This window comes from Bufo bufo, chromosome 10, assembly GCF_905171765.1.
Source record: "Bufo bufo chromosome 10, aBufBuf1.1, whole genome shotgun sequence".
NCBI lineage: Eukaryota > Metazoa > Chordata > Amphibia > Anura > Bufonidae > Bufo > Bufo bufo.
The window spans coordinates 128,227,858-128,238,707 of NC_053398.1; the positions used below are offsets into that span (position 1 = coordinate 128,227,858).

Consider the following 10,850-nt stretch of genomic DNA (forward strand, 5'->3'; position numbering starts at 1 on the left):
GATGTGGGTTATACTCCTAATATTATGTATAGGCTTTATTTATCAAAACTGTCTTCTGGAATAACTGTTGTTGTTGCCCTTAGCAACCAATCACAAGGCAGCTTTCATTGTTTCTGAGAATTTTAAGAAATGGAACCTGAGCTCTGAATGGTTGCTATGGGCAACAAGGAAAATTGTTTCAACTAGACGGGCCCAAATATTCTAGCATTTCCTGCTTATTTACATTAATAATAAGGAATCTTCTTTCCTTCCAGCAGATGGAAGCCTTAATCCAACCTCCCATACAGCGGCCATGTCAGTAGAAGACCTTGGTTATGCCAGTAGCCGTACTCCATCCCCCAAAGAATCGGTCAACACAATAAAACCTATTGACCTTGACAATCTGCAGTTTCAAAAACTGCTTGGAAAGGGGAGCTACGGAAAAGTAAGTGACCAAAGCTTTTTACAAAGTGTAAATGACTTCTAAAAATTACACTTCTCTGTATGACGTCACTTTCTTTCCTCCAAATTCCTCTTGGTCTGATCTGTTGTCATTCTCCTTCAGGTCATCTTGGCATCAGAGCCGGCCACACAAGAACTGTTGGCTGTAAAAATTATGACCAAGAGTCGTATAGAGGACAAAATCTTTGCAGAACTAAAAGTCCTCAAAATTGCGGCTGGGAGTCGCTTCCTGACATCTATGCGGGCATCTATGGAGACACCTGAGGTTTACATCATAGCAATGGACTACATGGCTGGAGGAGACCTGTTTAACCTGATGATGGAATGGATGCCGTTTGATATCCAGACAACAAGGTAATAATCCTAATAATCTGCTGCATGTACATTGTAGTCCTAGAGCAATGGACGGCAGGAGATGATGAAGACATGGAGAGGACACTTCTCTGGAACCGTCTCATGTCCTCTGTATGATTATGTACGTAACCACTGATCCATTCTCTACTTTCTACTCCAGGCCTTTTGCGGCAGAGATGATCTGCGGACTCCAATACCTTCATGACCATGGCATTGTACATCGGTGTGTAGTGTATATGTATTACTACATCTTCTTCTTACCTATCTATTCTATAAAGATCTTCTCATGAGTTATCCATCATACTAAGTGTCTGCTCCTTCTCCCTGCAGTGACCTGAAGCCTGAAAACATCCTCCTTGATGACATCGGACACATCAGAATTGCTGACTTTGGTTTAGCAGCAGTGAATGTGTTTGGGGAGGACACAATGAACGACTTTTTAGGCTCTACTGGTTACATTGCCCCAGAGGTGAGGAACATCCCTGACTGACTGATGCAGATAGTAGGACTGAGTAATAATCTGTAACTTCTTACATGACCCAAATATCTATACTGTATGTATGTAATCCCAGACTGGACCTCATAGCCTCTGTGTGTAAGTCCCCTCACCAGTACATTCAGCTCATCCCCTACTGATCTTCCTACAGGTGATGGACGGTGAACGATACAACCATCTGGTGGACTCATTTGCCTTCGGCGTCACCTTATTTATGATGAGTGTAGGTGATCAGCCGTTCTATAGCCAAGGCTCAGTGGAGGATTATCATCTGTCACTGCAGGAGGATGACCCGTCCTTTCTACCGGGAATGTGCCCTGATGCCATCAATATCATATCAGGGGTGAGTAGGATCAGATGGCAGATTAGGAGAAGGAGTAGAATACGAGAAATGGAGCTGATACATGAGTGTGATGCTGGATCAGACATTTTCCATGTTGTCCTCATCTTTATATATATTGTGGCATAACATAATGGCTAAATGTCTCTTTTTCTCGTTTTCAGCTCCTCTGCAAATCTCCATGTGGCCGACTGGCAATAACATCGTCCATCAGATGCCACCCGTTCTTCCACTCAGTAAACTGGGAGGATGTGGAGTCCGGCAGAGCCCACCCGCCATTCCAATGGGACTTTGTAAGTATAACACCCATCACACCCATCTATAGTGTCATCAGCGCTCTGTAGGACACACCGTATACAGCATTTAGTAGATGAGATACTGATCTGGACATATATATCTGTCTTCCCACAGGAGTAATTGGCTGATATAACCAGCCCCATTCCAGTAACATCCAGGAATGAACCTCACTTCACCGGATATGACAAACTCACCAAGCTTCCACTACTCTGGACATGGAGATCTGTCCATTAACATCAAGTGGATGATACAACTCAACCGGACTGGCAGAGACAGGAGGAAGCTGCTGAGATACAAAGCAGCTCCTTCACCCACCGATCAGAGACAGAAGGAAGCTGCTGAGATACAAAGCAGCTCCTTCACCCACCGATCAGAGACAGAAGGAAGCTGCTGAGATACAAAGCAGCTCCTTCACCCACCGGACATGACAATCAGAAGGCTGAATGGTTGATCGCTGTGTTGTAGGAAGAACATCATAGAGGAATCCGGACCTGGATTTTCAAAAGCAACACAAGTGCAAGCCAAGCCCTGAAGAGCGGAATCATCATCATCTGCTTCTTTCTACAGAAAATGACGAGATAAAGTCTTTTCTTGCTTGTATGATAATAACATCTTTCATTAATAATTAAACATCAAATATAAACATCAGAAAAAGCTTTGGATGAATTATTTCAGCTTTTCTAGGGTGTAAAAATGTGTCTGTTTTCCATAAGTCACACAAACTTTGCTTTTACTTACCTTTGTAATCCTGTAACCTCACGACACATCATCACACTCCTGTGTGCACAGAGGGCCAATGAGCGGTGAGTAACAAAAAAATCCAATTTTCTCGTCCGTGTCATTGGGGGACACAGCAAAGACCTTGGGACGTCCTAGAGCAGTCCCTATGGGTGGGAAGACAAAGAAGCAACTTGAGTAGCATGAGTGCTGTCAATGCAACACCGCTTGCAGCACCCTGCGACCAAGAGAGGTGCTTCCCACGTGTGTCCGCCGCCCCATTCCCTTCTATAGGACTGCTGCGGGCACTGTACTCGGCAGTCCCATAGAAGTGAATGGACTTACAGACAAGGATACCCACCATCGCTCCATTCTCATAGGCAGATAGGCGGCACTTGCGGATCCCATTTCTTGTGATGGCTGATGGTCCAGCAGTCAGACCCCCGGCAATCAAACACTTATCCCCTGTTCTGTGAATAGGAAATAAGTGTTATTAGTGGCACAACCCCTTGAATATTATCAGCAAGTGAAGAATTGCAAAGGTGACTACATAACAAGAATTACATTTTAATATTAGGCACTATTCACACAACCATATTTTCGGTCCACACCTGATCTGCATTTTTTGCTGATCAGATGCGGACTCAACTACTTCAATGGGGCCACAAAACTGCGGCCAGCACACTGTGTGCTGTGTGCATCTGTATGTCCAGTCCAGGGCCACAAAAAAAGATAGAACATGTCCTATTCTTGTCTGTTTTGCGGATAAGAATAGGCATTGTTACAATGGGGCACGCGAAAAAAGCGGGATGCATATGAACCAGATTCAGGATACCACAAAAATAAAGTCCCTAATACATGCATAAAAGTAATACTGACCAGGGAAGGAGGGGAGCCCTACCCCAAAGCAAGTCACGTTCATGTGTCACATGGACTAGGAGCAGTTCAGCCCCATTCAAGTGAATAGGGCTGAGTTGCGATATGAAGCACATCCACTATACTATGTACGGCGCTGTGCTTGGTAAGCTGTGAGAAGGCACCTTTCTTCTCAAAACAGCTGATCGGCGGGGGGCCCAGGTGTTGGACCCCCACCGATCAGATACTGATGGTCTCAGAAAATCCTTCTAAATATCCTTTAGGCCTGATCCAGATGGTTGTTCTGAATTATGTCTGCAAAAGAATGTATATGTTATTCTGTGGGGTCATCCATATGGTGTCCTTTACCCCCTAAGAAGAATAGTCCGAGGTGCGAGTTTCTCAAACTGCAGACATGTGACTTGCATACCTCCAACTTTTCAAAAGCCCAAGGAGGGACAAGATTAGACAAGAAATTTTATTACACATGTAAAACATGCGGTTTTGTTGCAGTTTTTTTTTGTGTGCGGTTTTGTCTGCTGCATTATCTGTCACGATGTATCCCTGGCCTCAACAGGAGTTTCCAAAATTTTTATACTGTCAGGTATTTGATCAGTGGGGGTCCCCCGCTGATCAGGTGTTAGAAGGCTGCCGTGAGTGCGACCTTTTCACTCTGCTTTTCCTAGGCCGAGAGACGACACATTCATTGATCTTGCAGCCTAGGAGCATCTCAGCCCCACAGAAGTGAATCCTGTAAAATCCTTTTAACCACGCTTCTAACTGTGCCCAGTGCCTATCCAGACACGCCCAATCCCACCCAGAACTCCCCCCAGTACTTATTTCCCCCATAGTACTCCCCACACAGTAGTTATGCCGCCTGAGTACTTCCCTCACAGTGAGAATACCTTGTTAGCTCCCCCAATGTCAGGCTTCCTTAGTGGTTGCTGTGTTGCGGAAATAACCTCGCCATTGGGTTTTGGAGGGGCCTGTTTGCTAGCCTCTTGCCTCGGGATTATGGCCCATATACTAAAACTTTGAAGGAGAAGGTAGACTGGCTGCACAGCCTAAATCTGTGGAACTGTTTTGGGCAGGAAAGCCATGCTTGCGGTCGGTCAAATGTGACTTCCATGGAATTCGGGAACCCCTGCTCGGATCTGGGTGATTTCTGGATATGTTGTTCGCCCAGATCACAGCTATCCAGGGATGTATAATTTATGAGGATATGTGGGGCTTTGGGGTGTTTTCCGTGTTTTGGGGAAAAATGTGTGCTTTCTGCCTGTGATGCCAGATGATGTTATGGCTGCTCGGCCAGGACAACAGGATTAGGGAGTAGGTCACCTCCTAAAGCGTCCCTAACCTGACCCTAACTCCTAGCGGCATGGGCCGACCTTTAACCCCTTAAGGACCGGGCTCATTTTCACCTTAAGGACCAGGCCATTTTTTGCAAATCTGACCAGTGTCACTTTAAGTGCTCATAACTTTAAAACGCTTTGACTTACCCAGGCCGTTCTGAGATTGTTTTTTCGTCACATATTGTACTTCATGACACTGCTAAAATTGGGTCAAAAAAGTTAATTTTTTTGCATAAAAAAATAAAATTTTTACCGTAAATTTTGAAAAATTAGCAAATTTCAAATTTTCAGTTTCTCTACCTCTGTAATACATAGTAATACCCCCAAAAATTGTGATGACTTTACATTCCCCATATGTCTACTTCATGCTTGAATTGTTTTGGGAATGATATTTTATTTTTTGGGGATGTTACAAGGCTTAGAAGTTTAGAAGCAAATTTTGAAATTTTCAGAATCTTCAAAATCCCACTTTTTATGGACCAGTTCAGGTTTGAAGTCATATTGTGAGGCTTAGATAATAGAAACCTCCAAAAAATGACCCCATTCTAGAAACTACACCCCTCAAGGTATTCAAAACTGTTTTTTCAAACTTTATTAACCCTTTAGGTCTTCCACAAGAGTTAATGGCAGATGGAGAAACAATTTTGAAATTTATATTTTTTGGAAAATTTTCCAATATAATCCATTTTTTCCAGGAGCAAAACAAAGGTTAACTGCCAAACAACACTCAAAATGGGTTGCCCTGATTCTGTAGTTTGCAAAAACACCCCATATGTGGTCGTAAACTACTGTTTGGCCGAACGGTAGCACATAGAAGGAGGGGAACACCATATGGGTTTTGGAAGGCAGATTTGGCAGGACTGGTTTTGTTTATACCATGTCCCATTTGAAGCCCCCTGTTGCACCCCTAGAATAGAAATTTCAAATAAGTGACTCCATCTAAGAAAGTACACCCCTCAAGGTATTCAAAACTGGGTTTACAAACTTTGTTAACCCTTTAGGTGTTCCACAAGAGTTAATGGCAGATGGAGAAACAATTTTGAAATTTCAATTTTTTGGAAAATTTTCCAATATAATCAATTTTTTCCAGGAGTAAAACAAGGGTTAGCTGCCAAACAACACTCAAAATGGGTTGCCCTGATTCTGTAGTTTGCATAAACACCCCATATGTGGTTGTAAACTACTGTTTGGCCGAACGGTAGCACATAGAAGGAGGGGAACACCATATGGGTTTTGGAAGGCAGATTTGGCAGGACTGGTTTTGTTTATACCATGTCCCATTTGAAGCCCCCTGTTGCACCCCTAGAATAGAAATTTCAAAAAAGTGACTCCATCTAAGAAAGTACACCCCTCAAGGTATTCAAAACTGGGTTTACAAACTTTGTTAACCCTTTAGGTGTTCCACAAGAGTTAATGGCAGATGGAGAAACAATTTTGAAATTTCTATTTTTTGGAAAATTTTCCAATATAATCCATTTTTTCCAGGAGTAAAACAAGGGTTTAACTGCCAAACAACACTCAAAATGGGTTGCCCTGATTCTGTAGTTTGCAAAAACACCCCATATGTGGTCGTAAACTACTGTTTGGCCGAACGGTAGCACATAGAAGGAGGGGAACACATTATGGGTTTTGGAAGGCAGATTTGGCAGGACTGGTTTTGTTTATACCATGTCCCATTTGAAGCCCCCTGTTGCACCCCTAGAATAGAAATTTCAAAAAAGTGACTGCATCTAAGAAAGTACACCCCTCAAGGTATTCAAAACTGGGTTTACAAACTTTGTTAACCCTTTAGGTGTTCCACAAGAGTTAATGGCAGATGGAGAAACAATTTTGAAATTTCTATTTTTTGGAAAATTTTCCAATATAATCAATTTTTTCCAGGAGTAAAACAAGGGTTAACTGCCAAACAACACTCAAAATGGGTTGCCCTGATTCTGTAGTTTGCAAAAACACCACATATGTGGTCGTAAACTACTATTTGGCTAAACGGCAGGACATAGAAGAAGGGGAACGCCATATGGTTTTTGGAAGGCAGATTTTGCTGGACTGGTTTATTTACACCATGTACCCTTTCAAGCCCCCTGATGCACCCCTAGAGTAGAAACTCCATAAAAGTGACCCCATCTAGGAAACTACAGGATAAGGTGGTTGTTGTTTTGGGACTATTTTTGGGGTAAATTTGATTTTTGGTTGCTCTATATTACTCTTTTTTGAGGCAATGTAACAAAAAAATTTAATTCTAAAATTGTTTCTACATTCACTATTTGGTTTTGTGGAACACCTAAAGGGTTAACATAGTTTGTAAAGTAACTTTTGAATACCTTGAGGGGTGTAGTTTCTTAGATGGGGTCACTTTTTTGGAGTTTCTAGTCTAGGCTACATCAGGGGGGGCTTCTAATGGGACATGGTGTCAAAAAAAAAACTGTCCATCAAAATCTGCCTTCCAGAAACCATATGGAGTTCCCTTCGTTCTATGCCCTGCCGTGTGGCTATATAACCATTTACGACCACATATGGGGTGTTTCTGCAAACTACAGAATCGGGGCAATAAATATTTAGTTTTGTTTGGCTGTTAACCCTTGCTTTATTACCGGCAAAATGGATTCAAATTGAAATTTTGCCCATAAATGGGTGTTTTGGCACAGTTTTTATTTTATATTTTTAACACCGTTCATCCGAGGCGTTTGGTCAAAAGTTATTTTTATAGCGACGACTTTTACGCACGCGACGATGCCCAATATGTATGGCTCTCAGACTTTGGAGACACTAAGCAGGCATCCTAAAACTGCGGCCCTCCAGATATTGTAAAACTACAATTCCCACCATGCCCTGCTGATGGCTGTAGGTTGTCTGGGCATGCTGGGAGTTATAGTTTTACAACATCTGGAGGGCCGCAGTTTGAGGATGCCTGCTCTAAAACTAATATTTTTTGGGGAAAGAAAAATTGTTTCCGTGTCTCCAAAGTCTGAGAGCCATAGTGTTTTATGTTCTCTAGTGGACTGTTGAGGATTATAAAAATTTAGTACTCCATGGAAGTGTGATACTCCCTGAAGCAATCGATAACGCAGAGGCCCGGATGATCGGGGCAAGTGTCACATTGAGTAGTGGTGTCCTTCCGTATCCCCCTCTTGTGACACACTCTGCACTTTTTTTGGGTTCGTCCCTTCTTTCCAGTATGGGGGGACCACACCTGGAAAGTGTTGGCCAGGGACGATCCGGGCGCCTCCAATTCCCGAGGTACTCCGGCCTGCTCTTTCCCGGTCCGAAAAGATCAGGTCCTTGAGGACTGCCTCATAGAACTGGAGGAATGTCCCTGTGCTGCCAGCGCTTCGGGATAGTACAAAAGAGTTGTACATGGCAACCTGTACCAAGTAGACCGCAACTTTTTTGTACCATGCCCGGGTTTTGCGCATGGCATTATATGGCGTGAGGACTTGATCAGAGAGATCAACTCCTCCCATATACCGATTGTAGTCGACGATACAATCGGGCTTGAGAACCGTTGCCGCGGTACCTCGCACAGGGACAGGGGTGGTGCCGTTACCGTGGATTGTGGACAGCATAAGGACATCCCTCTTGTCCTTATACCTGACCAGCAACAGGTTTCCACTGGTAAGGGCACGGGTCTCACCCCTGGGGATAGGTACCTGGAGGGGGTAGGCAGGGAGGCCGCGTTGATTTTTCCGCACGGTCCCACAAGCGAACGTGGATCTGGCGGCAAGGGACCTGAACAAGGGAATGCTGGTATAAAAGTTATCCACGTACAAGTGGTAACCCTTATCCAGCAGTGGGTACATAAGGTCCCACACGAGTTTCCCGCTAACACCCAGAGTGGGGGGACATTCTGGGGGTTCAATACGGGAATCTCGCCCCTCGTACACACGAAATTTGTAAGTGTACCCTGAGGCACTCTCACAAATTTTGTATAGCTTCACGCCATACCTCGCCCGCTTTGTGGGAATGTATTGGCGGAAACTGAGTCTCCCCTTGAACGCAACGAGAGACTCATCAACCGCGACCTCCCTTCCAGGTACGTAGGCCTGCTGAAATGTGGCCCCAAAGTGATCGATGACCGGCCGTATCTTGTACAGCCGGTCATAGGCAGGATCACTTCGGGGGGGACATGCTGCATTATCGGAATAATGCAGACATTTCCGGATGGCCTCAAACCGGTGACGTGTCATGACCATACTGTACAGTGGGGTCTGGTATAGGACGTCCCCACTCCAGTATTGCCTGACACTGGGTTTTTGGACTAGACCCATATGCAGCACGAGGCCCCAAAATGTCCTCATTTCGGCTGCACTGACCGGCGTCCAGCCACCGGGTCTAGCCAAAACTGAGCCTGGGTTTTGAGCGACAAACTGTTGGGCGTACAGATTCGTCTGCTCCACCATCAAATTCACCAGTGAGTTACTGAAAAAAAAACTAAAAAAGTCCATTTCAGTAAACCCCACTGTGGGAATCTGGATTCCAGGATTGCCAGCAAAATCCGGAATCTCAGGCTCAAAGTCCACTGGGGGACACCAGCTAAGTTCATCGGCAGGGGGCTCCGGTGGACTTATTTGGTGGGCCGGGAAACCAGTACGAACCCCAGGGCGGCTCGTACTAGGGTGGGCCACAGGATCCCTAGCATGTGGGGCCCCTGGCTCCGCCTGGCGGCGTCTCCGCCGCCTTGGTGGCTCATCGTCATCAGATGATGATGAGGAGGATGCGGATGATAAAAGGAATGTGGGGTCATCCTCATCCTCACTGGGGCTCTCAGAGTCGGAGGCAATCTGGGCATATGCCTCCTCGGCCGAGAACATCCGGCGGGCCATGGGTGTGTGTGCGTGTAGGTGTGCGTGTGTGGCAAACTTTATTATATGTGCGTGTGTGTGGGGGCAACGGGTGTTCGCGTACTAAAAAGTCCAGGCAAAAAATGGGCAAGTGTTAGAAAAAAAAAAGTTAAAACTTGCTGATCAGCGGTACAACGCTGATCAGCGGTCGGTGGGGTGGTGGGGCGGGCGATGCGCTAACAGTGGACGGACGCTAAAAAGTGCCGGCCAGTCAGCGCACGCAGAAAAAAAAAAGTGGTGGTGAGGGGGGGAGGGGGGTGGGGGGGGGGGGGGCTGGGGGGGGGGTGGGGCAGGTGGGTAGGGGGGGCTGGTGGGGGGGGCAAGTGGCAGGAGTGGTCTGGGTTAGGGTTAGATTGAAGTTTGGAAGTTTGGAATAAAAGTACTTTTTTTTTTTTTTCTAACTTACTTTTCCCTTCTTTCCCTGCCTAACGGTGCCTCTCCCTCACTGACCCTAACCTACCTGGGTGGCGATGGGTGCAGGAGGGTGATGGATTCCGATTAGGGGGACACAGGAGCTGGTGCTGGACGATGCTGCACGGTCAGGGTGCTGGACAGGAAGAGGAGGGGAGAGAGGAGCGCAGGAAGTTTGAATCTCGCGCCTCTCTCCCCTGCACCAATCAGCACCCTGGACAGCGGCATTCAGCACCAGGGCCAGCACCGCCTCTCCAAATCCTCTGACTGCGATAGGTGGTGTATAATTACGCCACCGATCGCAGTCCTTTTCCGGTTCATCGGGTCACAGGACACCCGAATGGACCGGAAACGCAGAAAACCGCAGGTCTGAATTGACCTGCGGTTTTCTGCGATCGCCGATACGGGGGGGTCAAATGACCCCCCCTGCATTGTTACGGGATGCCGGCTGAATGATTTCAGCCAAAATCCCGTTCCGATTAACCCCTGCGGCGCAGGAGTTCCGATTTTAAGTCAGGACGTACCGGTACGTCCTCGGTCCTTAAGGACTCGGGAAATAGGGTGTACCGGTACGTCCTAGGTCCTTAAGGGGTTAAGGTAGGAGGACCCATGCTCCGGAACCTCGGATCCCTAACTCACCCTCCGACCGGTCCCTGGACTAGGAGTCAAGGTAAGACGGCCTGTTCCTACTGGACACGGAGGAACAGGGGTCTCACTGGCCAAGCTGCAGGGAAAAGGGGAACACAAAC

The 10,850-nt window shown here is 46.1% G+C and overlaps 1 protein-coding gene across 1 annotated transcript; it reads left to right on the forward strand.

The window, feature by feature from the left end:
• The first annotated feature begins 1,507 nt into the window (after positions 1-1,507).
• On the forward strand, positions 1,508-2,158 carry LOC120981051 (probable cAMP-dependent protein kinase catalytic subunit). The gene is made up of 3 exons (XM_040410515.1): positions 1,508-1,634; positions 1,796-1,924; positions 2,043-2,158. Exons 1-3 carry the CDS (start codon positions 1,509-1,511, stop codon positions 2,046-2,048), a joined length of 261 nt encoding a protein of 86 aa, XP_040266449.1. The 5' UTR covers position 1,508; the 3' UTR covers positions 2,049-2,158.
• Positions 2,159-10,850: the final 8,692 nt, after the last annotated feature.

Excerpts from the sequence above, each read along its gene's own strand:
- LOC120981051 (XM_040410515.1), top strand. The coding sequence starts at position 1,509 with ATGAGTGTAGGTGATCAGCCGTTCTATAGCCAAGGCTCAGTGGAGGAT. Across the intron at positions 1,635-1,795 it reads CCATCAATATCATATCAGGG|CTCCTCTGCAAATCTCCATG; the intron begins GTGAGTAGGATC and ends TCTCGTTTTCAG.